Source organism: Bombus pascuorum, chromosome 2, assembly GCF_905332965.1.
Source record: "Bombus pascuorum chromosome 2, iyBomPasc1.1, whole genome shotgun sequence".
Taxonomy (NCBI): domain Eukaryota; kingdom Metazoa; phylum Arthropoda; class Insecta; order Hymenoptera; family Apidae; genus Bombus; species Bombus pascuorum.
In genome coordinates, this window is record NC_083489.1 from 10622347 (window position 1) to 10650296 (window position 27950).

At 35.5% G+C, this 27950-nt stretch overlaps 4 protein-coding genes across 7 annotated transcripts in view; 1 reads left to right on the top strand and 3 right to left on the bottom strand.

Annotated features, from left to right (window-relative positions):
• Positions 1 to 1871: 1871 nt before the first annotated feature.
• LOC132916474 (polyadenylate-binding protein 2-B) lies at positions 1872 to 3783 on the bottom strand. Of its 3 annotated transcripts, none has more exons than XM_060976524.1 (7): positions 3644 to 3783; positions 2922 to 3058; positions 2713 to 2827; positions 2531 to 2598; positions 2200 to 2441; positions 2024 to 2116; positions 1872 to 1943 (listed from the first exon to the last, which is right to left on the bottom strand). In XM_060976524.1, the coding sequence occupies exons 2-7, from the start codon at positions 3054 to 3056 to the stop codon at positions 1910 to 1912; spliced, it is 687 nt and encodes a 228-aa protein (XP_060832507.1). In that variant the 5' UTR covers positions 3057 to 3058; positions 3644 to 3783; the 3' UTR covers positions 1872 to 1909. The 3 variants fall into 3 exon arrangements, with proteins under 3 accessions (XP_060832507.1, XP_060832508.1, XP_060832509.1); XM_060976525.1 differs by having other exon boundaries at positions 3636 to 3779; XM_060976526.1 differs by lacking the exon at positions 3644 to 3783 and adding an exon at positions 3366 to 3519.
• A 488-nt stretch (positions 3784 to 4271) lies between these two features.
• LOC132916527 (magnesium-dependent phosphatase 1-like) lies at positions 4272 to 5333 on the top strand. The gene is made up of 4 exons (XM_060976614.1): positions 4272 to 4484; positions 4578 to 4632; positions 4706 to 4927; positions 5005 to 5333. Exons 1-4 carry the CDS (start codon positions 4439 to 4441, stop codon positions 5159 to 5161), a joined length of 480 nt encoding a protein of 159 aa, XP_060832597.1. The 5' UTR covers positions 4272 to 4438; the 3' UTR covers positions 5162 to 5333.
• On the bottom strand, positions 4929 to 7112 carry LOC132916523 (uncharacterized). Its single transcript, XM_060976609.1, has 4 exons — positions 6791 to 7112; positions 6395 to 6663; positions 5731 to 6305; positions 4929 to 5657 (listed from the first exon to the last, which is right to left on the bottom strand). Exons 1-4 carry the CDS (start codon positions 6967 to 6969, stop codon positions 5409 to 5411), a joined length of 1272 nt encoding a protein of 423 aa, XP_060832592.1. The 5' UTR covers positions 6970 to 7112; the 3' UTR covers positions 4929 to 5408.
• Positions 7113 to 11427: 4315 nt separating this feature from the next.
• LOC132916514 (discoidin domain-containing receptor 2-like) overlaps positions 11428 to 27950 on the bottom strand; it is a 164458-nt gene continuing 147935 nt past the window's right edge. For both annotated transcript variants that reach the window (XM_060976595.1, XM_060976594.1), the window contains exons 12-16: positions 27199 to 27308; positions 22833 to 23033; positions 21536 to 21628; positions 14612 to 14753; positions 11428 to 14086 (exon numbers count right to left, since the gene is read on the bottom strand). In XM_060976595.1, the coding sequence (XP_060832578.1) occupies positions 13736 to 14086; positions 14612 to 14753; positions 21536 to 21628; positions 22833 to 23033; positions 27199 to 27308 (897 nt within the window). In that variant the 3' untranslated portion in view covers positions 11428 to 13735. The remainder of the gene's footprint in view (positions 14087 to 14611; positions 14754 to 21535; positions 21629 to 22832; positions 23034 to 27198; positions 27309 to 27950) is intronic.

Sequence of the window (27950 nt, forward strand, 5' to 3'; positions counted from 1 at the left end):
TTTCTAAATGGTTAATATACTTCTTTGAATATCGCGTATACTACAAAAATTGTTCTCTCTGTGTACAATTTAATATTATCTTAACATATTTAATATTATTATCATTTTTATTAACAGTCACAATTATATTAAAGTAATTTAAAATCGAGAGATAATCCTTTTATATATTATATTAATTTGTTTTAAGTAGGAAAAAATCTAATTTTAAATGCATTATAGTCTAATATATTGAGCTAAATACAAATTTTAGCAAATAATAAAAATATTTGAATTTTTTTACAATATGCTAATATGTCAGGTATAAAAAACAAAAATTACATTTTAAGAAATTTACTATAATTGTTACAAAAAGAAAGATAACATAAGTTACGGATGATGATATCTTACAATTATTTAGATATGCATGAAAAGGAATGATACATTTTTTATTTTGTAATAACCCAAGATACAAACATAAATTTTTTCAAAATGCATAACAGATTAACAATTACATTTCTTTTGTGCTAAAATAGTATTTAGCTAAAATAGTATTAGTATTTATAGAGTTGTATATTTATACATATATCCATATATATAAATTTGCGTGTGTACGTATATATATATGTATGCGTTTATGTTGCACACATACATACACATGCGCGCTCATTTAATCAGTGCATTTTTTTTATATGTGTTAATATAATGTTATTAATATCCCAGTGTTTTATATATTTTTGTAATCTAAACAAACTGAAGTTCTTGGGAACTAATAAAGGCTGATACTACAAAATTGTTTGGATTTTATTGTAAATTATGAAAAAACATAATTGAACTGCAATTGCAAATTATCGCTGATCTACATTTGTAATTTTTATATGAAGATTTGTTAAATCAAATATGAATAATTGTGCCCATCTTTGTCCAATCTTTTTTTTTTTCTTTTGACATGAGGTTTTTTCTTTCTCTTTTTTTTCCCATCGTATCAGTTTTTTTTTCTGTGGACATATCATAAGAATTTACTTAAACACTTTAACTGCATGATAGTGTAATGCGTGTTCATAGAAATATGTAAGTTTTGTGTAACCTAAAAATAAGATATGCACAAAAACTTACAATATTTAGTGTTACAGTTCACATGGCCATATTCTATAAGTCTATAACATAAATATGAACACCACTTATTTAAGAACAGCACAATACAAAACATTTAAATCTGCAAAACTTTTGATAATAAGTAGATTAGAGTACAATAAAAAAATAAAATAATGTTTCAATATGTGTTTTTTCTGTTTTTAACAATATTTAAAATATGGCCAAGTGTTAAGGATGAATACGAATTTCGAGCACATTCCTAAGGAAGCTAATGTATCTAGATATAAATTTTATAATATCCACTGTAAAAGAGTGATGGATACTTTGTATAGCATTTTTAATTTTAGGTTATTTGACGTCATAAAAAGATTTACAAGATTTGTTAAATTATATAGATACATCAGAACATTAAAACAAGGATCTAGTACATACAATAATTGTCACTGGAAAAATAATAATTTTACATTTATTCAGGAATGGCTAGTGAATGTTATAATAGTTTATTTTATCATTTATCTTAATATTTATGATTTTGGAATAATATTATTTTTAACATTTGTTACTTCACCAGCTTTTCCTATAAATGCATTGTTCTATAATACATATATTGATTGTTCAAACAAAAAGATCTTTAATTTTATAGTGTGATTGTACAATACAAAATATATCAGAAATACCTTCTGTTTAATGCATGTAATTGTTTTATGTATAAAAATTTATTATACTTTCATCAGATATCATATGTTTGAACAATCACATAAACAAAATATCTCATAAATCACAATAATATAAAAACTTACCTTAATTTGTCAAATTCCAGTAAAATACATTAAAACGGTCAATACGGCATGTAGTATCCTCGCCTATAGCTTCTATGTATAGAGAATATTAAAAAGAAATATTTTATTTTGCTTGAATTATAAATAAATATATATTTATTTCTACAATATACCTAGGTCTCCTTATAGGTCTATATCCGAAATATGCACTACCACGTATGATTCCTCTGGCTATACCTCGGTAACCTCGCGCTCCCCGTGGCCCCCTTAAAGTTATTTAAATATATTGTAGTTATTGTGTCTAAGAAACATATAGATATAATATACATGTAATGTATTTTTAAAGTACCTATTTGTCACTGATAATCCAGGTCTATTTGTTCTTTTAGGCATTACTTTAATTTGACGTCCTCTAAACATAGATTCATCTATTGCCATAGCTGTTTGTACAGAATCACGTTCTGCAAATTCTATGTAAGCGAATCCCTTGGGATGTCCATCAAATTTATTGCACAATATAGTTACTCTGTTAATACTGCCACAACCATGAAAATGTTGCTCTAATTCTTCTGCTGTGGCACCATAATCAACCTTTAATTTTATATAATGTATATTAATTAATAACTTCTTAATGAAATAAAAAGTTGTTTATTACAATTTGGATGTAGAATTTAACTTACATTACCAACATAGATGGACCTATTATCAACTTCCATTTTGTCTTCAAGTGACATATTTAACGGACTTGCTAAAAATTTGACAAAATATTATATAATCATTTACAAAAAAAAAAAATGTTTATGTACAAAATTATAGCACTAAATTTTGATATATGCTGAATTTAATATAATCTATAACTTACTTATTCCGGGTGGACTACCCATATTCATTTGTTTGTCCACTTCAGATTGTAGTTGTTTTAATTTTTCTGCTTCCTCTTCCATTTCCCTAACACGTGCTTTAATAGCCTCTAGTTCCTATAATTAAAATATAAAAAAAAATTTAATTTATAAAGAAAAGGCAACAAATACATTTATCATTTATTTGTTATAATAAAATAAAACGAGCTACCGGATCATCAATATTTGCTTCATTTAATTCACGTTTTACACCATCGCACTGCATAATAGCATCTCCATCTTGACCATTTTCAAGTCCGTCTAGACCATCAATATGATCAGCAGCTAAAAGATCCGATTCAGACATTTCTGGAATAAAGATATAAAATACTATTGATATATAAGATATATATAAAGATATAAACATACATATAAAGGATAGAAATGCTACTAATAGAATATAAACATTTTTACTAAATATAGTATCATATACTTTTTTAATTTAGATTTAAATTAAGCGAATAGAGGTTAAATTAACAAATTATTATTAAAAAAGGGTAAATAAAACATTTTATTACATACAAGATATATTGCATAGATCAAAAATAATTATAAACTGAAATTACTGAGTAATTTACAATATCAAAAAATTATTCAAATTAGCAATATAACATACCAAAATTGTTTCAGATGCGGTATAACATAAAAAAATATATTATATTACTTTCTTTCCTTTGCTCTTTATGTTTAAATTAGTGTAATTATAAAATATATTCGTATGACGATAAATATACAAAAAACTAAAATCAATTTAAGCAACAACACAATCTGATAAAAACAACTCCAATAGCGTGCAATGTAACAAAATATACGTTCGTAATCTTTACGATGTATAAACAATATATAATACTTATTGTTGTTAATTATACAAATAAATACAACGTACGTGTATACCTTCAGATGTTGTTATTTAAAATAGTAATTTTATGATAAATTTAATAATTATTTTTAATCAACACTTCACAATTCTACAAATTCGCTAAGCGAGATTGACGCTACTACTGAAGATACATACAACAAAATGGTATACAAGTTAGAAAATCGCCTTAACATGTATTCCTTCTATGATTGGTTGCAATGAAATATAGGAGTTTAATGTTATTGGTAGAAATAATAGATTGCCGCATATATGAAAATCTAATGATCGTATAAGACTGTTTTTATTAAAAATACAAAGTAAATCTTAAAAGAAATAATATTATTCTCTTATATATGAAATATAATTTTTATTCTTCTTTTTATATAAGAAAAAAATTTTTAACAACTGCTTAGTATAGTACTTTACTATACTACTAAGTACTACTGTAGTAATATTAGCAATATATATATTTTTTTTATTTTTTTATTTTATTTTGGTTATTTTACAATTTGTCTTTATGGACATTTGGTAAAGTGTTATATCTTATTGGTGAAGAAAAAAAAATAAAATAAAAATAAATATAGCATGTTGGTGGCTACCCCCAGCGGGGTGCCAGCTTCGTTTTTTCTAAGTTATATCTTTTATGATTAGCAATATATGATTGTAATTTTTGTACGTATATAGAGTTATCATCTTGATATCATCGTCAATCTTAAATAAAAATTATATTTTAAACATATGTAATTTATAGAACTGCAGATATTCTCTCAATATTATTTGTGCAATAATTCCAGTTTAAGGTTATAAATAGTAAAAATCAGGAACAAAATATGTGTAAAACAAACTGTAAACCGAAAATAATTATCTTTGACTTAGGTTAAAAACTTTTTCTTTTTTCTTACTTTTCTAATTGTTTTCTTATAAAAAAAATTGGTATTTTATTAAAATAGTAATTTAATAACGTTTCAGACTATACTTTATGGCCATTTTGGGTTGATACTCATGTTACTCCTCCTTTTAAAAAGTGAGTTCAAGAAACATAATTTTAACATATATGATTTTATGACTGGTGAAAATTTCTATTGAATTCGTTTAAGGAAAGGAAATGATGTAGTAGATTCTCGTGGTCAAATTATACAATATTACAAAGAAGTACCTGATGTTTTAAAACATTTATACGATGAAGGATATGAACTTGGTGTTGCATCTCGTACATCAGAAATACAAGGTGCTAAACAATTATTAAATCTATTTGATTGGAACAAGTATTTGAAATATAAAGAAATTTATCCAGGATGTAAAGTAACTCATTTTTCTAAGTAAGTGCCAATGAAATTTCAGCTTTATTTATTCCCATTTATCTAGGAAAAGTTGTTTATAAATTATTGTTTTCTAGGATTCAAAAAGCATCAGGAATTGATTATAGAGATATGATGTTTTTTGATGATGAAAATAGAAATATTGTTGATGTAGGTAAACTTGGCGTTAATTGTATATTTGTTAAAAATGGTGTGAATCATGCACTTGTAGAAAGCGTTCTTAAAAAATTGTAGATAATTGTATTTTTGATGATGAAGATGGAAATATTATTGATGTTGGTAAACTTGGTGTTACTTATATATTTGCTAAATATGATTTGAGTCATGCATTTGTAGGAACTATTCTTAAAATATTTTAATTTTTATAATTTTAGAGAAATATATATAATAAATAGCTTTATTTTTATATTTTATTGCACTGAATATGTGAGATTAAAATGCTTCTAATTTATATTTAATACCAAATTCATGTTTTATATATCTAAATTTGATTAATCATTGTAAAATAATATTGTAAAGGGCTATTAATAACAATATTATTGCTGTTATTTTCATTTAGCATCCTAAAATATTTAGCACAAGAAATCTGGGGAGTTTGAGAACATGTAGTTTTCAATAAATTTGTTACACAATCACTTGATAATGATAAAGATAAAAGATCTTTTAAAGTATTTACATCAAAGCTTTTAAATGGACATCCTCCTTCATACATGGGATTTGATGTATTCATCTGATAACATAATAAAACAGGATGAGTTTGAACTAGATAACAAACTTTCTTGACATAAGAAAATATTACTTACACATATCAATTCGCAAGTAGGAGATTTATAATTTTTCCGAGATCCTTCTAAACCATAAAGGTGACGAATACTGTATATAAATTTTTGTTCATTTGATTTCCAATTATGTAAACAATTAGAAGAACAGGAATGAGGTTTAGAATATTCTTCTTTCCAATAATTTATAGCATCCTCTAGTTTCATTCCACCATCTTTTAAAAATAAACTGTAATAAAAACGAGCATAGTGACTAAGTCTATGTGTCGTCCTTAGTTTTGTGTGCAGGTGTTGCATACAAAGCGGAAAATTTTTTATTTCTATGTCTATATTTTTTTTAGTTATATGTCCATATTTGATAGATATTTGATTCCCTTGCAATATTTTAGAATGAATTTTGTAATATAAGTAATTAAGTCTAATATCCTGGTTTATAATATATTGTGCTTTTGATTTCATGCATATTACTTCATTACTTATGTAGGTGTAAAACAATGATTTTAATATTTTTTTCCATTTGGAGCAGTATACAATAGCATATCCTGCACTCAAGTCTAGTTTTCTTTTCTTTATTAAATCTGGTACTGCCTCGTGTCTCACTTGAAAAAATAAAAATTAACGTAATTTTTAAGTCGTTAAATTAGAAGTATAAGTTGACCTATATATATATACGTTAGTGTATATATACCTTTAGTTTTAAGAAAATCACAATCCTTTGTATGATTTTTTGATACAATATGTTTAAAGACAAGCGGTTTTAAGAAGAAAGTACATATATCGCTTAATGTTTTATTAATCAGTCCTTTTTCATCTTTAAGCCCTTCTAATTGATATAAAATACTCTTAAATAGCCTATATAATTGTCTTGGTAAAATATAATTCAGCCTAGTTTGGAATAATAACGTTTCTCTGATAATCCAATAATTACATATCTCCTGTGACACAGATGCTAACAATCTAAAACAGTTATTTATATATTGCAGAATTGCTACATTAAATAATGAATTAATAAATTATATTAAAAAACCCCATAAATTTGTATATTTGAAGATTAATAATTATTGTAATAGCTTGAAAAACTTACCGCAATATAAAATGTCCAATTTTATCATATACTGAATTTTCTAATAAATACTCGAAATCACCATTAAATTCATGAGGTTTACCCTCGTACAATAATTGTAAGTATTCTAACCTATCAAGAACGCACTTTTCTATAATATGAAACGATATTTGTCCTGTAGGTGTTTTAATATAAAACATTTTTTAAATAAATAATACTTTTAAAGATCATTATTTTTTAATTACAAAACATTTTTGTATCTGAATAATTGCTAACGTTAAACATTGTTCAAAATTATTACGTTCAACTATACTTGAATAATCAAGACTGAATGTCACATATAAATTTATTTTATTGCAATACTTAAGACATGATCTTTATATGTTTAACGTATTTTCATAGTTTACTTATATTCTGAGTAAATAAATAAGTTACGATTACATTTTCATGGTTTCTTTATCAATCTAATTTTTTAACAATGGTATTTTAATAATTTGCAATTCTTTTTATGACTACTAAAATTGTATGTTTCGTGTTGTTTATCCACATTTAAATTCATTTTTTAATTTGCTATATAACATTTAATTGAACAAAAATATTATACTTTTCATTTTAATTCAATAACATGGTAGATTTATGAACATCATGTGATTTGAAAACACCTGTCTTTTTTAACAAGATTGGTGGTCATTTGAATTATATATTAATACTGAATACAATTTATATTTGGATGTATTCAATGGTTACTTTGTAAAATTAAATAGATTGAATACAAATTTTTTAACAATTTTTTAATGCTTAATTTATCTTAGGAAGAGACGGAAAGGCAAAGAATTACTAAATAGTAGGTTTTCGTTGAAATGTGTAATATTGTTTCATTTGACTGTTCGATACAAATAGGTTTTATCGTTGTGCTTCCCGCGATTTCCTGCTACTTGAACTTACAACGTGTACTTCCGTCTTTATCGACACATACATATAAGATATACGAATAGAATTATCTTACGCAAGACTTAGATTACCGTCAATAACGTTTAAGTGATAGTTCGCACTTAGAGGCAGACAGATAGAAATAGAAATAATACAATAGTCGAGAAATAGGTTTCATTTATAACAATGTACAAACGTACATGTAATTATAATAGAAGAAATAAAAAGGACATTATGTTAAAGGTGCATGTGGAAACATTTATTTTTAGGGCGCGAACATTTCAATTTTTTTCTTTCTTTCTTTTTTTTAATTAAAACATAATTTAGAACAACACGTTCTTCGTATGCCGTGTTTCTTTGTAAAAGATTTACTTTAGTTATTATAAAGTGTCATAAATGACTAGTTGGATTCTACACCGTAATACTGTACAGGGTTTCTCAAGTGTCAAAACATTTTCTTCTAAAATTCCGCGACAATCTTGTGTTCGTATATAAGTTAATATTAATTAAATAATTTAAATGATAACAGAAAATAACTTTCCCCGTTAATCAGACATGATAAATTAACGTTAAGACTGTTTATTATGTTATATTTATTTAATACCTTAAAAATTTGTAAACGAAATATAAGATAATTATTTTCTATATATATAATAATAATTATTCTCGATCGGAATTTCAGAACAAATATGGAATGGAGTACCCTATACACATACGTGGCTATCGAGTAACATGTATACTTTTATGATTTGTCCCTTAAATTGTCACCTGTATAGTACAAATAATTCCTAGATCGTTGTACATTGGTATATTACCAGTTTTCCAGTGAAATTTAATTACATTTTCTCGCTCACTTTCTTATCACTAATTAAAAAAAAAATATATATATATATATATGTATGTATATATTATAAATACCTATATATATATATATATATATATATATATATATATATATATAATTCCCTTTACATAGTCTAGTTATATTAATTTTGTTTAAGCTTTATTAGCCATAGACAATCTGCTTGGTATTTACAGAGATTAGATACAAAATTATAAACAGTTCTTAGTACAAAATAATTTTATGACTATAACGATTAAGGTTTAATAGCATAGAGCAGGCCTAGGCAACCTTTCACGGCCTATTAGCAGGTTTTCTCTTTCCTTCCCACTCTTTCCCTCTTCCTTGTTTTTCTTTTTTTTTTTTTAACTTGTTAATGATCATAATCATTCAGATGAAACATTTCACATTTACCAGATTCGCCTGGAGTGTGATATTTACAGATTCTGCAACATTAAGTCCCACTTTTTACCAAATACGCTTAGTTGCCAGGAAGAACATCAACCGGCCGACATCAGATTTCATTATAATGCTAACCGATGACGAACATTGCCTACCAAATGTTATGTAACAATTATTCGGTATCTTTTGACAACAATAAAGCAAGGAGAACTATCTTATATTATTCTTATGCCAAGATAGAACCACAAGAAACGATTCAAGTCGATGGAAAATTATTTTCTAGATGAAATATTACAATACAATATTTAATAATTTTTTGGTAGTTTATTTAAATTATTGGTTGTTGAAAATTATTGTCCCACGAAGAGAAAAATGCAAGATGAATTGAAAACTGAATGTATGATGGTATGTTATAGTGAAAAAGCCAGAGATTGCCTGTGCCTGAGTAGAAGATATAGCTAGGTGAGCTCTGCACAGTCTTCCGTGATTACCTCTACATTTCTCTCAATTCCACGTCAGATTAACAATCGGGTGTGCCGGGAATCTGATTCAATAAGACCACAGTTAATGACGCTCTTTTATCTTTGCGAAATTACAAAAGAAATTTGCTTAAAACAGTCGGAACTATGGAAAGTTCGTTTTACATGATGGAATTTGATAACTAATTAATAAATTCGTTGATTTTAGCTGTATTGATGAAGATAAACAAGAAATATTCAGTAAACATAGACTGGAAAATTAACCCTGTCAAATTCATATATTTAAGTTTCTATTTCAGTGTACAATAAATAATCTGCGTTAGCTGAGTATTTTTTGTTTATTTTTTGCAAATAATGTAACAGGGATTTGCTTCAGCAATGGGGCTCGTTTTAAACGAATTAAATAAATGAAGTATTGGAAAATTGCTAAATAACTTTCATCCAATCTATTTAATCCTGTTCTCAACTCGTAAATATTTGTGCACCTTCGATAATCTTATATTCATCTTTAAATCGAATGCTTGTTAAAACGATCACACCTTTTCTGTAAAGAAATGTTATCTTTAGAAATTTTAGGATATGTTTGTAATAAATATAATATATAATAAATACAATACAATTAATAAAATATTATGCGAGTATCGATATACGAAAGTTATTACAATTCGGCCACGAGATTAAATAGGAATTTCTTTTCTTCAATACTTAATCCATTAAGTAAGTCAATAATGGAAAAGTACCCTGTATAGAAATCTTTTGCTATTTCGTACCATGCAAAACGTACTTAAATAAACGGGTTGAGGAAAATGCGAATAAATACTTTGCAAAATCTAATATAAAACTCGTCGTGGACTCGGTTACAGTAGGAAATTGGAACGAAACGGCAATTCCACTGTTTACGCAATGCTCTTCTCATTGTCAATACTATTTGCAATAGCACCAACATGGAAGATTGAGCGATCCCGGAAGCCTTGGGGCTTAAGCGTGATTGTCGATCGTACACTTGTCGAAAAACATTCATTCAAAGGGAACAGAAAAGAAACGAAATTCGTTCGCTTCACAGAAAATTCGACCGATTTCCAATTCACCCCGTTAACTGGGATCGTCGAAATCAACGTAGAGCTCACGAACCAAAGTGACGTTCATGAAACATTATTAGGTTCGTTGAAACGATTGTTTTCAAGCGATCGATGTAACAATGATGGAGAATATCTACCGACAGAATATCTTTTCGAAAAGGAAAGGATCAACGTTTAAAAGCACAGGAGATAAGATTCGTTGCAACAATGTCGTTAAAATAATTGCTATATAAACGGATTATCTTTGTTCTTCGTTTTAATAGATTTCTTCAATGTTCTAATTCCTAACGATCATTGGAAACAATACTAAGTTACTCGAATGATGTAGGATAAATATTTGAATAGAGGGAAGAACGTGTATTTTTAAGAAAATTTCGTGTTGAATCTTAGGAGACCAGAAGCAAATCTACGTAATTTTTTACGAAGTTTTCTTAAGAAAACTTTGTTCCTTAAGCTATCTTTCATCAGCTGATATTCATTTTTAGTTTCTATCAATAAAGATAATTCTGTCAGTCGACGAAATTGAGACAGAACGCAACGTAAGACAAATAAACCCCTTTACTACTGAGATTTCCGAACCGGTGTAGGTACAGGTAGGTACGTAGAGATATACTAAATTATCACATGAGTAGACAAGTGAGTTACTCGTTAGCAGTAGGGGCAACGATACAGCCAAAGGCAGCAATATACTTATATCGATGAATCTAAACGCAACTATGATTCGTTTTTCTGATGTCACATGCGAGTGACGGCAGTTTCTTTTCAATTTTTTCTTTTTTTTTTCTTTTTCTTTACTTTGACGCTAATGAAGTGAAAACTATGAATTCGTGTGAATCTCTATTTTAACAAGGTGCCCGATTTCAGTATAAAATTCTACACTGTTAAACTGTCCTACGTTATCAATACGGTAAACAGTGTCCCTTAATATTTCTTTTTCTTTTATTATCGATAACATCGTAAACTGATCTACGCTTGATTTGAATTTATATTATGATTATCTCGTATATTTTTACCCTTTTTTATTTTCCACTTCTTTCCTCAACTCTTTGTTTCCTTTGTTCAACGACAGAGAAGCAAACTTACGAATATGTTACGTTTAAATTCAACGCACGTACGATTTATATACGAACGGCTATGTCTCTGATATATCTACTTCTTACGCGGCGTTACATTAAGATATATAAATAGTATTTTTAATGTTATAACGGTAACATCACCTACTTACTAGATATTGCGAATGCTATTAATAGTATTCATCTTGTATAAATACATACGGAACATAACGAATCGAATGATTAATTAGTTGAATGTCGTGAGAATAGCATCGCTAAACGAACATCTGACTTGGAAATCTTATAAACTCGTCGTTTTCTTGTCCCTTCGCATTTTTATTTTCTTGCTTCGTTCCATTACGAAACCAAGACTCCGATATGTTGATAACGTTCCAGACTTCACACCGAAATATTCTGTTGCTATCCTTAGAACGACCAATTCCGTTGGTTTCTCAACGAAATCGTATTGACGAAAGAGACAAAAAGGAACACGGTTCCAAAGACGACACGCAAAGACGAATTGCTTGTACGCTGCTAATCTCGTCGTCTCGTTCGCGTTTGTCTCTCTCAGCGCAATGATAAACGTCTCCTACTTCTCGATGTACGTCTATATGTACAATATACTAGTTCTTTTCTTTGTCTTTGTATTGATCCCGCCTATCATATAAAGTTACAATTATGATGTGTCATAGTCATGGTGAGAGTCACCATTTGTCAACAGCGAAATATGTATACCTTCGTGAATCACGAAATACATGATATCGCCGAGCTCTCACGCGAAAATTGCTACTTTGATACATTCGCCGAGGCTAAAAACTTTGTTAAATCTTTTTCAATCTACAATTCGATTCTCTGCTTAATAACTTAACGATTTAGTTTCGTTCTTAAATATTATCCTAATTTTAATGTAATCCGACCGAATACAGAAGCCATAAAATAATAGCATGGCGAATCTTTCTAGTTTACGATGTATGCGATGAGAGCCCTATCGTGTACGAATTACACGAAAAGTTCGATAGTCTTCGTTTGCTTCGTTCGAAGTAAAACCCTATCGAGCTGCCTAACGATTACGATAAATTTACGCACGATGAATTGTAACCACCTATACGTTCACAAACACACGCATTCATACTCGTTTTTTCATATGTCATAATCTTTTTTCCCTTTGTCTACTCGATTGACAACCCACGAAGGAGTTTGATACTTAGTTACCATATTGCCATACAATTGCAATTTCTTTCCTCTCCTTTCTCTTGCTCAGCCATTTTCATATTTTTCTTTTATTGTTTCTTTATAAAGGAAAGACATGTTTCAAAGGGTAACTTCTAATATCTTAAACGGCGAGTATCTCTTATTTACCTCGAAGATATAGACGTATCTTTAAATCCATGCAGGAATGTTCACAGCTGTATTATAATTACACGATATTGCTCCTAAATTTTCCAGGATCATATCGAGGATCAACGGATCGCTCGAGATCTTTGCTGCCTCGTGCGTGAAACTGTCACCAGATTTCGCGCAGTCCAACAACTTCGGTGAACAAAATTCGCCTCGCGTTCTCTTCGCTCGATTGTCGAATTCACAGTTTTACATTTGTATTCCTTATATGCGTCTTACGTCTAAACAACGGTCTCGTCGAATATGCTCTCGCGTCTAGATCGTCTAGCGTCTCGACGAATCTCGCTGACTTATGTACTAAGTAAATACGATATTTCCTCGAGTATCTTTCTATTATTTCGACTTTGACACGGACAGTTCTTTTATATCTACGACAGTGCTGCGCGATGGATTATTCACATCAGTTTCCCTGAAAGCCGTTTCGAAGTCTTTAACGCTCCTACGGAATATTTCTTCGTATCGGCATCGTTCGAAAGAACTGTTTCGTGGAATAAATTATGTAAGCAGCCTGAAGAGTTCGATTTCGTTGCTGGAAACCAAGATTGAACCTTATCGTTGTATCTTCTTCTTCGATGTTTCTATACCTTTACGCGTCTCGATCCTTCGTTCGAGTACATCGAAAGCTTGCCTCGTCGAAGAATTCAGAACTTTGTTCTCATGGTTATCCAATGTGGGTAGACGGCGTCTTCGACCAGCCCATGGTCTATGTTCGAGCGTCGTTTAGCCGGGCACGCGTGGCAACCGCCACGAACCATGTGCTCCTCGACTTTACCGGACGTTCAATATCAGGACGTGGGCGCGTAGCCGAGGTTCTTCCGCTGGAGAAACATCGAGATCTCCCGGAAGGTCGGCCTCTCGCTCTCCTCACGTCGCCAACAATCCAGCATCAAATCGTAAATATCTTTCGAGCACGCGGTCGGTTGCGGTAAATAGTTGAAAAGGTTATCGGTATTCTCTTTGCAGCCGCTGTTCTCGTCATCGGCGTCGGTACACTCCGTGGCGCGATGCAATCGTCGCAGGCTCTGGACCACTTCCTCGTTCGACAAGTGCTCGTAGGGGACCCGTCTGCCCAGGTTCAAGATCTCCCACAGGGTCACGGCAAACGCCCATACATCGCTCTTCGTCGTGTACTTGCCCTGTGAACGATCGTATCGATTATTGGTTTCTTCTGGTTACAAAGAATTTGGCTGCACGTGATATTGCTTAGATTTGATCTTAGAAAGCTATGTATGTTTGTTTTCGAGTTGGGTTTAATCGATAAAATCTTTTTTATATCCATGTCACGACTATTAAAATAAATAACAGTAAAAGTAACGGTAAATGGACTTTATCGTGCGTAATGAGAATCGAACATTTTTTAAACGTTGTTTTGATATTCAACTCGATAATGCTTAAAACTAGATATATAGAAAACATATATGTACGTATGTAATAAAAACAAAAGCTGATAACAGGAAAAATTAGTACGAACGATTGCTTAAAGATATTTTTAAATGGTCATACGATAAAAAGATATAGTTGAATTATACAGGCATATTGCGACGATTCGAACTACAATACCTTCGTATATCGGTCATACACGATTTGTAGACAATTCGAAAACATGCATGTATGAGGCAATGTATATTGCGTTCGATTGGTATCGTTCGAATAAAGCTTACCAGGAATATGGATTCCCAGGCCATCCAGCGTATCGGCAGGGGTACCGTGCCATCGACTTTGTAATAATCGCTCGCGTACAATTCGTTGTCCGTACCAAAATCCGAGATTTTAATGTGATAAGCTTTGCCCACCAAGCAATTCCTGTAATCGAAAATCATCGTTATCGATGAACGCGATGAATCGACTGTTCTGCTCTACAAACGTTCCGATCTGCGCCACTTAATTAACTTCCGAAACAACATCGAACGAGCTTTTATCGTTATTATCGCTATTGCTAACGATCATCTAATTTACCGCACGATAACTGCTTCCATAGGTTTTTGATTCGTGTTATTTCGTCCGTCAAATTTCGTTTCCAGCGCGTTTCACGTGGACAGGAAACGTTGATCGGTTCCTATGTTTCGTTCGTAGCTTTCGTTTGCTAAAAGGGTGCAGTTTTCTCTGTGCACCTCAAAGGGGAAACTTGTATCGAGAACACTTTGGGAATGATTGTAGGCTTGGCCGCAGATACGTGAATCAGTTTCGACTTCAGCCGGAGAATTCGAATACTTTTCCAACCGATTCATTTCGAATGAAAAAGGCACGGTTCAAATCGATCTCTCGTCGGTATGTGGGGTGCATAGCGTGGCCGCCAATCTGCATACGCGTACGCATTCTGTGCATGGTAGCCGACCGGAAGCAGGAATGGCTGCCTGCAGGCTGTATTTGCACGTACGTGTAGATGAGCTACGTTTCCTGTACAAGCACACGCAACTCTACAATCGAACGTAGCGTTGTGGCAAAGTTTACAAGCGACCGGCTGGATCGTTGAATGATCATCGTGGATCGTTATGAGACGGGATAAGGTTCGCGGTCGTAAAAGAATGCGAATCTAAATACGGACGTATCGTGTTCTATCACGTGTACACGTTTATGTATGTATAGCAGATTTATATACGTTTGTGTATGGTTGTATGGGTGCTGCTATAATTCTAGTTTATATATAATATATAATTCAGATGCTGGTTTAATTCTAATTGGATTTGAAAAGAGTTGTGCTTAATTATGTCTCGACCTGTCTCGAAACGTTGAATGTTTCATTGCTTGAGATAATTAGCGAGGTTTAAGGTAGACTTGAACGTTTAAATTTATTATTAAACGTCTCGTTTTTATGGTATTCGGGGACGGAATGTTTCTAGAAGAATAAAAACTTAAGAAATACCAAGTCGCTAATTCTTAGAAGCACCAAATTCTGTAATTAATTCGCCGTTTGTAATATTAGATTCCCATTAACTCCAAATCACGGAGGTGAATTCTCCTTTCATAAGGCTTTCAAGAACGAAGTTAAGGGAATCAGGCTACGGAGAAGTGACAAGAACGTTGTCACGCGATAACCGACGCGAATTACAAAGTTCGCCCATTAATAGAAATGAATCAGTTCTGTAGCGAAGTTGCACGATGGTCGAGCACATCCGTATACGTTTCTCGTTGCCACGAAACGGTGTTAATTCGTGTCTTCATAGAGGACACTCGAACACCGCGAAATATCCATCTAACAGCATTCCATTCTGGTGTCGGTCGGCGGACTGCCTCCTGCTTTCAAAGACGAACTATAATTCTCGCCGAGACAAACGAGCAACTGAACGGTATTTGAGTATCCAGCGCTATCGAGTGAATGGAGTCAATTAATTTCGACGGTGGAACAAAGCTTCAATTTGCAGCCAGAACCTAGGTAATTAGCCGCACTTTATCGATCACGTTATTGGCTATAGCATGTTCCTGGAGTACACGGATGGCAATGACGACGACGACGACGACGACGACGACGACGACGACGACGACGGCGACAACGATGCTGACCTGATCCACGGAAGTCCTGGGTCAGAACGTTAATGCAATAAGCAATGTTCACTAGCCGGATCCTATTGAGCCTCTGTGTGAATTATATTAAGTGGAAGTGTCTATCTGCAGATACCAGTATGTTTGACTCGATTATAATTGGATTTCGCGACAAGCGGCAATAGCTAACGACTGACGAACCAACCTCAAACCACTGATGTTCTAATTCGAACTACTCTGTTAAACTGTACTCCGTCGCTAATTATATTTTATAAATACTGCTCGCGAGCTTTCCACACTCTCGGTAGACTCTGCTTACGATTTTTCGTTACTTAGGTACTACTCAGTCCCGGTATTAAGTTATTCATCAAAGAGGGTCTTGAAATATTCAGGGGGTCCGTAATGCGCGACAGAAGACTTCTTGCTCGAGTTCAGACGAACGAATCCTTCCCGAAGACAGAGGGTATCTACTTTCTCTCGACAACTCGAGAAGAGTCACTCGTACGGCTATTATCGATTGTCACTGCGTTCAAGTGTCTTTGGCGATGCTCCCGCGTTAGTCGTCGAGCCAAGGAGTTCGAAGGCCCTGTGTGCGATCGGCCGGACTTCGACCTCGTGATGTCTCGACGCCGTCAGATCGAAAACCGAGTAGCAGAGGTTGCTCTTGTCGCTAGAAAGAGGGAAATGGGAGAGGTGAATGATCTAAAAAAAAAAAAAAAAAGAAAAGGAAAGGAAGAGAGTAAGAGAGGAAAAGAAGAAAGGGACGGTAGGAAGATGTGGGAGGTAGAGAAAGCTATTCTCTACATTTGTAATCGAAGTCGGAACAAAGGAAGAGCCACGCTTAGTCGGGGTTGGAGTACCTACATTGAGTCTTCGTCGTTCTCCATGATCGAGCTACACGTTCTTGCGGCGTGTGCGACCACTATTGCCGTTTCTGGTAACACCATCACCATCACGAACCACCACCATCGCTATTGGTATCGCTCTTATTCTGACGACCACATAGAACCATTCTGCGTACGTGTATGCTTGTGTGCTGCTCCTTTCTATCGTCTTTCTCTTTATCCTTAAGTGTTTCACTCATACGCGCTTACTCATATACTCTCTTATATCCCGATCTCACGCACGGTCTTCCTTTCCTCGACTATTATAGACGCACACGAATATACGTACGTATACACACGTATACGCACACAAGGAAGAACCCTTCCGTCCGTTCTCATCCTTTTTTCGATCGTGCCAATTGAATTGCATTACCGTTTGATCAGCGATCGATTCTTTCCTCTTTTCCACTTGGTCCGGCTCCGAGAATGACTTTATACGGCGCGCACTCGCGAATAAAATAAGGTGCCAGGAGAAATTGGCTGGCGAGTGTTAGGATAGGCAGCCGGGGTTGCGGAGCTTCTCCGACACCGGCGATACATACGTGAACTCGCCCCTTCCAATTGATTCTTTCCCTTTTACCTTTACTCAGATTTTCATCATGCTCGCTTAAACCTCGATTGATTCCCAGCGAGATTTATCTTACCCTCTGAAAAGTACTTCAAATCTCGGATCTCAAATTCGAAAACGAAATATTCTTTCTTTATATCTTTATATTCTTTATATATGTTGGTCAATCAATGTTATCCCGTGCATACGACAAAGTTAGAAAAGTAACGAGTCATTGACTATGAGTCAAGAAAAGAATATGTAGGAATGTAACAGAGGTATAAAGTTACCTGTTCTTGAAAGAGAATTTTTAGGGACGAAGATTATAAGCTTTGGATTACGAGGTTCGTAAGAGGTCTGTAATAAGCTGATCTCTTAATTCCTCTTTCAGGGCTACTTCAGACTTCACAGAAAGCAGTTCCTTTTTCACGATGCGAGTTTAATTGGTCGTGGCACGCGATGCACGCGTGATGTTTCGATGGACGAAAGGAATCAGGTTTATAAAAGAGGACGAGCACAGGATGGGCCACCTATCGTGGACGTTGCTCTTTCAACGTGTTATAGTCGGCGGAAGAATTTACGCGGCGATCATGACGAAATTCCCGCAGAATCATATGTTTCGCTGGAAATCGTCGGTTCGTCGCGTCAACGCCTATCATCCGGACGGACGTTTATCTACGGCATTACATTTTGATTAAATTCCGGGCCACCATGAAATTCTGATTCCTTTGCAAATGGATTCACCGCGTTTGCGGCTACTCTCCAGTTACATCGTGCGACAACAGGTCGTTCATGTTCGACGACCAGCTCGGTAAAAGCCGGTTAAATATTTTCGTCGAACGTTCTCTCGCCGCCTCGTTACGAATTCTCGAAAATTGAACGAGTCACGATTCAACCTGATAAAATTTAACGAGTCAAATTCATCGAGTTATTTACAGTTATTTTTCTCTTCTGATTTCGAGCATTGTTGCCTTGTTAATTGAATTTTGCATTGGATTTTCCATTGAAATATAAATATTTCAGCCGTGATAAAATAGGTTAAATGGTAAAACAGAGAATGGAAAAACACGTGACGTGTGTTTAATTGTTTAAGAAATACTTCAGTGGGCCATGAATTTTGTTTGAACGAATTGCAAAGTTCTATTTTATGAAACGTTCCTTGTTAAACATTGCCCAACGAACGTGTAACTTCGTGTTTTCGTTAATGTTCAAACAGAGCTCGGTTATTTTCCGGTTCTCCGTTCATTCGTAAAAAGTTGAAATTCGTGTGTGACGGATCTCGTGTGTAGCTCTCTCGCGATCACGGGTTTCGCATGTTATACGCAAAGATTTAATAAAGCTGATAGTAAAATAACTTTGGTTTTTGCAATTTCACAACAAGAATCCTCTCTTTGAATCGACAAAGGGCTGTTTAAAGCTTTGTGGCAACCGAGAAATACGTTTTCTTTCGTCGGATCGTTTGAGGACTCGGACCGTACGAACTTTGATGTTTGGAATTTCCATCTCTATAATTAACCTACATCGTAACTAAAGAAAGAGGAAGAAAAATGGAGGAAACATTATGCTTTGCATCAGAAACATTGGACTTGCGACCGATAATATGAAACTAATTAAATATCATTTTTCTAAAGTCAATGTTAAATTAATCGTTATCGAAACATAAAAGGAAATAAAAATGTCTGATGCATTTAGGGAATGGCGTAGATGATGATGAGATCGACTTAAATCTGCCTCTAATAATACTACGGAGAGAACGTACAGGAAGCGCATCCTGGTATTCTATTAAGATTTACGAGCGATCGTTTGAGAGACACTGGTCAACCGGAAACTAGGTTCCACGTGTTGTAAGAGCACCGCGGTTAGCGTGAATATGTATGTAGAGCACATATGCACATATGTGCATCTATACTTCCCATCGATTCAACGGGGATGGCCATTGCATTTCAATAACAGGAACATGGATGGGTTTCGTTGCATACTGGCTATACATATACGCTTTTGTCTGTGAAAGTCAAGGGTTTCTGATCCTGGATATTATACGCCTTGTGCGGGATGTCAAAGATCATCCAGTTCTATTGGCCAATAACAGAGCATTTGTTAGTCTTTAGGATTTTCTTCGAAATTTTTAGCAAATCTATTGCCTCGTCGATATCAATAAAAATAAAGTAAATACCTATATTAAGCGAAGTAATTATTTTTTTTTTTTCATAAAATACAGTTGGATATAAAATATATTCGAGCAAATTTATTTCGGGTCGATTAATTGAAAAATATAAATATAGTGGACTATTACTATCACGTACTGGGCGAGGAACAATATTGGCGAAATTGAATGACGCGTGAAACACATCGAAATAAAATTGATCGCACCGATATCGAAACGTTTCGTAGAATTGGGAATGTCCCATATTACGAAAATACTCTTTCTAGGGGGTGTCACGCTTGTACACTCTATAAAAGTTTATCGAGCCTTCCTATCGAATCGAATGTAATTTTGGTACTGGTACGTTGCTAGGAGATTCGTTGCTGTGATAATTTCGTACGACTGGAAAGTTACGCCGGATTTTACGAACAACCAGGTCGAACTAATTTATAGTTGTAATAAACCGAGCAAACAATTTTGATGTTGACGCATAGCCGATAATGACTGCAACGTACACGTTTAATCGTTATTCCACGGGAAAATAAACTACCGTTCTTGCTATTTTCCGCTCGACGTATCGCTAACGAATCGCTGATTTCCCATGTGGTTTTGCGGCTTCGTTTGTTTTGGGGGCTTATGGAAATGCGCTCTGGGAAAGCTATAATTTAATTTCAACTTCAGCGACAAACCCCGATATCGGGTTTTCGCTTTCCTGCGAACTGATGCTTATCACGTTCCAAAGAACGACTTCTTTAAGCGGTATTTATTTCTGACCATTTCGTTAATCGTCAATTCTTTCAATTTTATTTTTATACCACATATAAATATTTCTTTAGCTTAGAGGCATATCGATTATACGAATACTTTGCCACTCTTTCTTTTATAAACATTGTGGATAAATAAAACAAAAGTAACTTTCAAAATTACGATACACATTTTTACCGGTACAAAAAAATAATCACGCTATTGGAATATTTTGTATACAAGTATGTGTAATCATAGAACAAGGAAGTAAAATTTTCTTAGCTCGCATAGTGTCTTATAGAAACGGAATGGTGTGTGAAAAACCAGAAAATGCCATTCGGAATCGAATGTAAGTACGAAAACACAGGATTATATTCCAAAGCGAAAGCTACAGAAATTCGTCTTTCTCTATGGAATATCACATCACGGTAATCCTTTCAGGAACCTCGAAAATTGCTTTCTCCGTATTCGTAGCTACATCTGTGTTGCGCCGACGCGACGAGCGGTTAAAGGGAAATGAAATCGCGAAGAGTACGAAACAGCTTGATTAAAGGACGTCATTTATACGCATTCCCTGTTGTATTCCACGGGCTAGAAGTCGAAACAACATTTACGTATCTCTCTGTCTTCTCTCTTTCTTGTCGACTCCTTCTATTTAGAGTAACAAAACATCTGCGCTACGGACGAAACGATGATAGTTTGGACGTGCGCCGCTAAGACGCGTTTATCCTCGTGGGAAAGAGAGATCCGGCCGGATACGTTCGCTCGAACTTCTCGTCGTACTCACCTAGTAGCCAGATCCCGGTGCACGAAGTTCAGATTCTCCAGGTACCGCATGCCCGACGCGATTTGCGCCGCCATGTAGATGAGACAGTTGAAACTGAAACGAGGAAAGCGGCGTGAGTTGCAAGAGGACGAAGTTAAGGCGTGAGACTGCAAGCTTTTCAGAGATGGGGTGAGTTAAGGAGAGAGGGAGGGGGAGGGTGATAGGAAAGGCAGATAGAGGAACAGAGAAGAGGGAGGCCTGGTTGGTTGGAAAGAGACGGACGAGTTTGTCGAAAACGACGGAACGCGAAGGGGGTTGCTGACTGTACTCGAAGGCTACGTCGCTCACGATTAATAAACGCTTCAAACTCCAACCTGGGCGAAACTTATTGGGTGTTAACTTCGCGACGCCTCGCCACAGCGGATGGAACTAAACCACGAGTCTTGCTGACGAACGCCGATGTTTCACCGGAGGAGTTATTGAAATTCTAGCGTTTGATTAATTTTCACGCGTTACCTCGACGCTAGCCTTGTAGGCATGGGATCAATCTCACTGTGTACTAGCGAATCCGGGTCAATTTCCGTACAAAAGTTTCGTAGAATCCGAACTATATTCGTTACAGTTTCTGATGTTTTATTGCAGTTTCTGTACTTGTAAAGTGATATAACATTGGTGAATACTGTAAAATACGACGTGTAGTTATAAGTATTTAGACACTTGAAAAAATGAAATTACGTGAAAGTAGCGTAAATACTGTAGATTATGTACAACGTGGATTAAGATTTTACTAGAGTTCGATGTTGTAGATGGAAAGCTATTACACAGACTAATCTTCTGGTTAAAGTACTCATAAAAGGCTCGAATCTCCTTGCTGAAAGTTTGATTGTACTTGAAAGTGCCGCTTACTCGGGATACTTGCAAAGAGTTCTAACCCACCTTGTGAAGATTCGAATCTACTTAAAAGTATTTTCTCTTTTTTCAGAAATCGTCACTCATTAGGTGTTTGAAAGTACGCAGATAGTTTCGATTTTACTATTTGAAAGATATTTCCGAGATCCCATCTCTACCTGATGCAATTTTTATTTAAAGTTTATCTAAAGTTTATCTAGTTAATCTAAATTAGGTTTATGAAGTTAATCTAAAGTTTATCAGACTGTGATTTCATTTTCTAAATGCTGTAATAAGGTATTCTACTCTGGATATTTTTCATACTGTTGCATATTATCCGCATTCGGTACGTATTTCTATGTTTAAATTTAACAAATGCACGAACATCCGCGGATGATTGGTTTTCTAGCGTCGTTAAGTGGATAGTTACCTGAGCGTTTTGACACCGATCGGCATAGAATGGGCATCTTCGGCAGTGATATGCGTCTTGAGGAATTGGCAGAGATCTCCATGTTCCAGGTACTCCATTACTACGCAATATGGCTCTTCGCGGCAGCAAGCACCCAGGACTCGGGCGATATTGCGATCCTCTAGAGCTGCCAGGATCCTGACGTCTCGTTGGAAATCCATCCTTAACAGATCCATAGGATTTACTAACTCGTGGCTTTATTACCTACGAATATTCGGTTTAGATGATTCGATCATTCGACAAAACGAAACATCTGAATTCCAATTTCTTTTTTACATTATAACGTGTTCTTTTTTTAGGTAATCTTGTTATCTTCTTCAAATTTCTATCGCCAAGACTCGTGTACATAAACAGAAATTCCGTACGATAAAAAAGAAATAAAAAGAGGAAAAAAACAAGTATAAACGTAGAAAACCGTACACAGCGTCCAATTTTACATCGACGTGAGGCAACTGGAAGATTGTTAAAGTAAATGGAGCCATTGCTTGGCTCGGCAGTGTCCATCGTGCGAAATAACCGTAAGATTTTCGAAGAAAGTTTCGGCGTTTCGTTTGTATGCAGGCACCGGAGGTAAAACGAGTCCAAGATGTAGCCGTGTCGAAGGAAGCTCTGCTTTTCAGAAACGCGGTAACAAGACGCGTTTCCACGCAGCATCGTTACTTCAGCCTTACTTACGATCGACTTGGTAATGGCACTCTCGCGTGATAGCTTAATGCGGCCGTTAACAAAACTACGTGGCTCGTATCGATTCTCCATAAACTGCGAATTCTGGTGCGTTCCATGGTCCTGGCACCTCGGAACGTCGCGTGGGCGACAAATATATCCCTGATGGGGCTAAATTGTAAGCGAAATTAATACGTTGCCCGTCTCGATGTCCGTAGGTGGAGCGCGTTAATTGCAGCTTGTCCATCGTCTTCCGATTCTCCTTATCAAATGTCCGCGTGATCAAGCGTCCAGGGAACGTCGTTACGCTATCTGTTCCGCAGGGATAAGCTTAAGAGGCGCGATTCATTTTTCGAATGAATATTCATGGAAGATAGGCAAGGCAAGAAATCGAGAGATGAAAATGTTGGCGAGTAAAGAAACAGATATAATGAGAAGTGTCCGAACAAAGCTGAACTACAGTGAACTACATGATATTGCCTTTGACCTTGCAATCGATCGAACGTAAAAGTAAAGCTACGTTGAAAAATATTATTTCTAAAAAAAAAAATTGGATTTCACAAAATCGAAATGTTCGAACGACTCCGTGTTTGTTCGTGAAAATTGAAAGCATTGTTCGATGGCTGGAGGACCGAAGTTATACATATTCCCCGAAAAATGGCCGCGATTGTTAACGGAGGGAGAAAAACTCTCTTCAATAATGAACGAAACACGAAACGATGGAACGGTAAAAGGGTGCTCAGAGCCGGGAAACGTGAACGCGATTAAATCATATCGCGTATCCGGGATCGAAGAATTCAACGTGCTGTTTTTTAACGAGAATATGACCGGCAGAACATTAACCTGCTCGTTATTTAACGTTATTTTGAACAAAGCGTACACCATGAAGAGAGTCGATACCTGTATAACTCATGATGTCGGCTATAACGCATAAAACATTCCTTATTTGTTGCGAGCAGGATCTTTCGTGAACGTGGATCAGTCGTCAAGAGCGAGCTGGTATTCTTGTTGCGTGTTTGGACGAGAAAGTTGAATTAGTTGGATCGTTAAGCGACCATCAAACATTTGCAAAGTGAAAGCCGAAGAAAGACGAGATTTTTTTGTCCTTGATGGTGAGATCACGTGGATAAGTTGAAAGCACAAGGTGGAAGCGCGAGGTGGAAAAGGAAGTGGAGCAAGTTCCAGTCACGATAGGGGCGCGATAAGTCATCCTCGCGGTGGGAGACTTGTTGCGTGAGCAGACGTTCGAAGAAGCGTGGAAACCACGGAGGAACCATGGGTCGGATCGTTTCGTTTTTTATTTATGATGGTGCGTGCGCCGCTGGTCTTCGAAGCATCGATATTTACACAAATCAAGATAAAGCGGAACGACAAGAGTGTATTAGTAGAAACGATTGGTACACGTGATAAATCATGAACGCGATTACCTCTGTTGATACTACGAGGAGAGTTTCGAAATCTATTGGGTCAGCTCGAAAGCGAGGCAATGATTTTCCCATTGAAATTGATGCGTTGCCGTGTTGATCATTGGTGAGCGACATTGGCAGCTTCGATTAAGTACGTTCTTCTTTTATTATTTTATGGTTACCATTTTTTATGTTCATTGAAACGTCCAAGTGATATTAATGGGTCATAAATGATTACAGAATTATGTGATCTAATTGAAACCTAATCTTAGACCTATCGCAGTCACGTACGATTGGTTAAGATGTAAAGAGAATGTAGTATTTCATAAAAAAAAAAAAAAAAAATTGTACGATGCTAAAGATAACTAGAAACAGCGAAGAAGCTTTGCATGTAAAATACCATTCTAAGGAGAAAGATATTACACCGCGTCGAAGCGTGTGCTTTAAGACGCTGGAGCAAACTGTACGTTAGTGGAGCACTTTTCCCAGGATCTCCTCGCTAAAAGCTCAAAGAAGAAGAAAAATCTTCTACGAACTAAATAGACTACGTAAACGACTCGTCTTTCGCATCCTTCTTGTCATCACCCGTGCGACATCATCGAAATTAGTTAGAAACTAGAACGTCACGGTCTTAAAAGTCTTGAAGGCGAATCGTTTTTCCGTTCTCCTTTTCAGCAAGCATCAGATAACTCATTCGCGACGATGAAACTTTCCTTATCCCCTCCCTTGCACAGAGTTTCTCGGTCACAAAAGCTGGAGGGAGCTGCAACGATGTCCGATGGACGTTGTCGATATTCGTTTCGGAAGAAAGCTTTGTCGTCTGTCCCTGGTGGATTCGTTTGGTTTGCTCTTCCTGTCCCCTGGCCAACCACCCTATGATCCCTCTTTCGCGTCGCCACGAAGCGCGGCGAACTCCCGATACCCTATCTCTCTGGTCATTGTATGCAAATCTATTCCATTCGTGGAATCGAACTGGCCTTTTTCTGATGTCTAGCTTGATAGCCGCGAGAACGATCGTCTTCGCCGGTATATCTGGACGTTTCACCGCCGTGTGGTTTCCTCTATAAAACGACACGGCCACGATGCGACCGCTAGAACCAGGAGGAGAGGGACAGAGAGAACCGGTGGCCCCGGTTTTGGAGGAAAAGAAAAACCGGGACACATTCGGGAAGAGCCAGCAACGCTATGAATTTTATGCACAGGCCAGCTATTCCGGGGATGGCGATCGCTCGATGCATTCGCAATCGGTTTGTATCACGACCTACGTTGCTCCTGTGTACGATGCTGCTAGCGAAATAGATCCGATTTCGTTGCGTTATGCTCGCCAGCCATTGTGTATCTTGCAGGTAGCATCGGTATGGAGGACGCCGTTTCTTCGAACGGTGCCATTTATGTTTCTTTTTTGGTTTTAATCGCAATACTTTTGAATGTGTTTCAGAGAGATTTTGTAGATAGGTTCTAGTCATTATTTTCTATGCGAGAAGTGTTAGAAGCGTCTCTTTGTTATAACGACTACTGTTGCTTGTAAGCAGAGGACTTCTACTTTGGATTGCCGATTTTAACGAAACATTTAAGGTAGGTAATCCGGGCTTCTTTTTAATCAGGTTTTCCAACTGGATAGTTGAAAGATAGGGCAATAACGTCTTACGTTAGGGAAGTATTGCGCTATTTCTACTTGAATCTTGGAATAAACGTTATCCTTCTCCTTTCCCTTCCGTTTTAACTCTCTCTCCTGTTTTACGCTTCCTTCTATTTCTTCTCTTTCTATCTTTTTCTCCTCCGCTGCTTGCTTTTTCTATTCCTTCGAAGACATTGGTAATATTACAATACCCACTATTTCAAGAATTTGCTGCCATTTTCCATGGCAATTAATAAATAAAAATTGGTACTTCGAAAACTTTGAATTCTCGTCTTATTAAATCTACCGATATCTTGTACTACCGAGGCAGGATAAATTAAATATAAAAAATTAGTCGTAACGAGCCGATCTTTCATCTTTCTTATCACCAAAATCTTTCCCGGTATTCAGTCGACTCTTTGAAAAGTACGGCCTTGGTTGAATAGAAGAAGAAATCTTGCGTAAAATCAGGTCTCGCGTAACCGAGACCGTTCTTTCGCGGTTGTAAAATGTTTATCGCCCTGATGTCGAGAAAAGTGGGACAAAAAGATGCGGGGCAATGGCTCGATCGAGCTCGTTGTAACGGCAAAACGAAATGCAAATTGCGTGCGAGCGATGCGCGCAACTTTTCTATACTCACTTTTCTTTCTCGCTGGCTTCCGGCAGTAAAAATTTGACGGCGACGAGACGCTTGCCAACGGTGGTCGTCGTTCCATATTCCGGGATCCCTTCTGCTTCCGCCACGTACACCTTTATGGGCATAATTTGTTTACATTTTACACGGGAATCGTTTTCGTTCAGGATCGGTCGGCTATGAAGAAGAATTCTCCCGGTGGCGACCGTTCATTACAAAATAAAATGTCTGGGTATCGCGAGTTGCTCGTTAGACCTATAAATTCGTCTAACGAGAACGGATGATCCCTGAATTAGATTATTCGTCGTACGGCGAATTTATCGCGAAACTTTCACCGGAACGGTTATACTCGCCGCCACGTTTGTGGAAGATGGCCGTCGATAGCGGCCAGTCAGACACCGGAAGTCAGATAAGGTCCGATACACACGAGCGATACGATATCGTTTCAGTTTCGTAGCGGTGACATCGCGCGATTCAGCTCTACATTTTCAATAGCGATATTGTATGTTTGCGTGCATCGCGTTATTAGAAATATATTAATTGACAGGTTCGCAGCGATACGGGGTTAACAATATCGAAATTGTATTTATCGGAAGAGAGGGAAAAGTACAGGTTTCATATTCAAAAACAGGAAAATTTATCGCTACGAACATACCAGTTGACTTTAAATTTTTTAGCACGCTTTAAGAAACGACTTGATTTTCAGCTAGTTTTTGTTATCTTATTGAAATTACTGGAAAGTAGAGCAATGTCCTTAT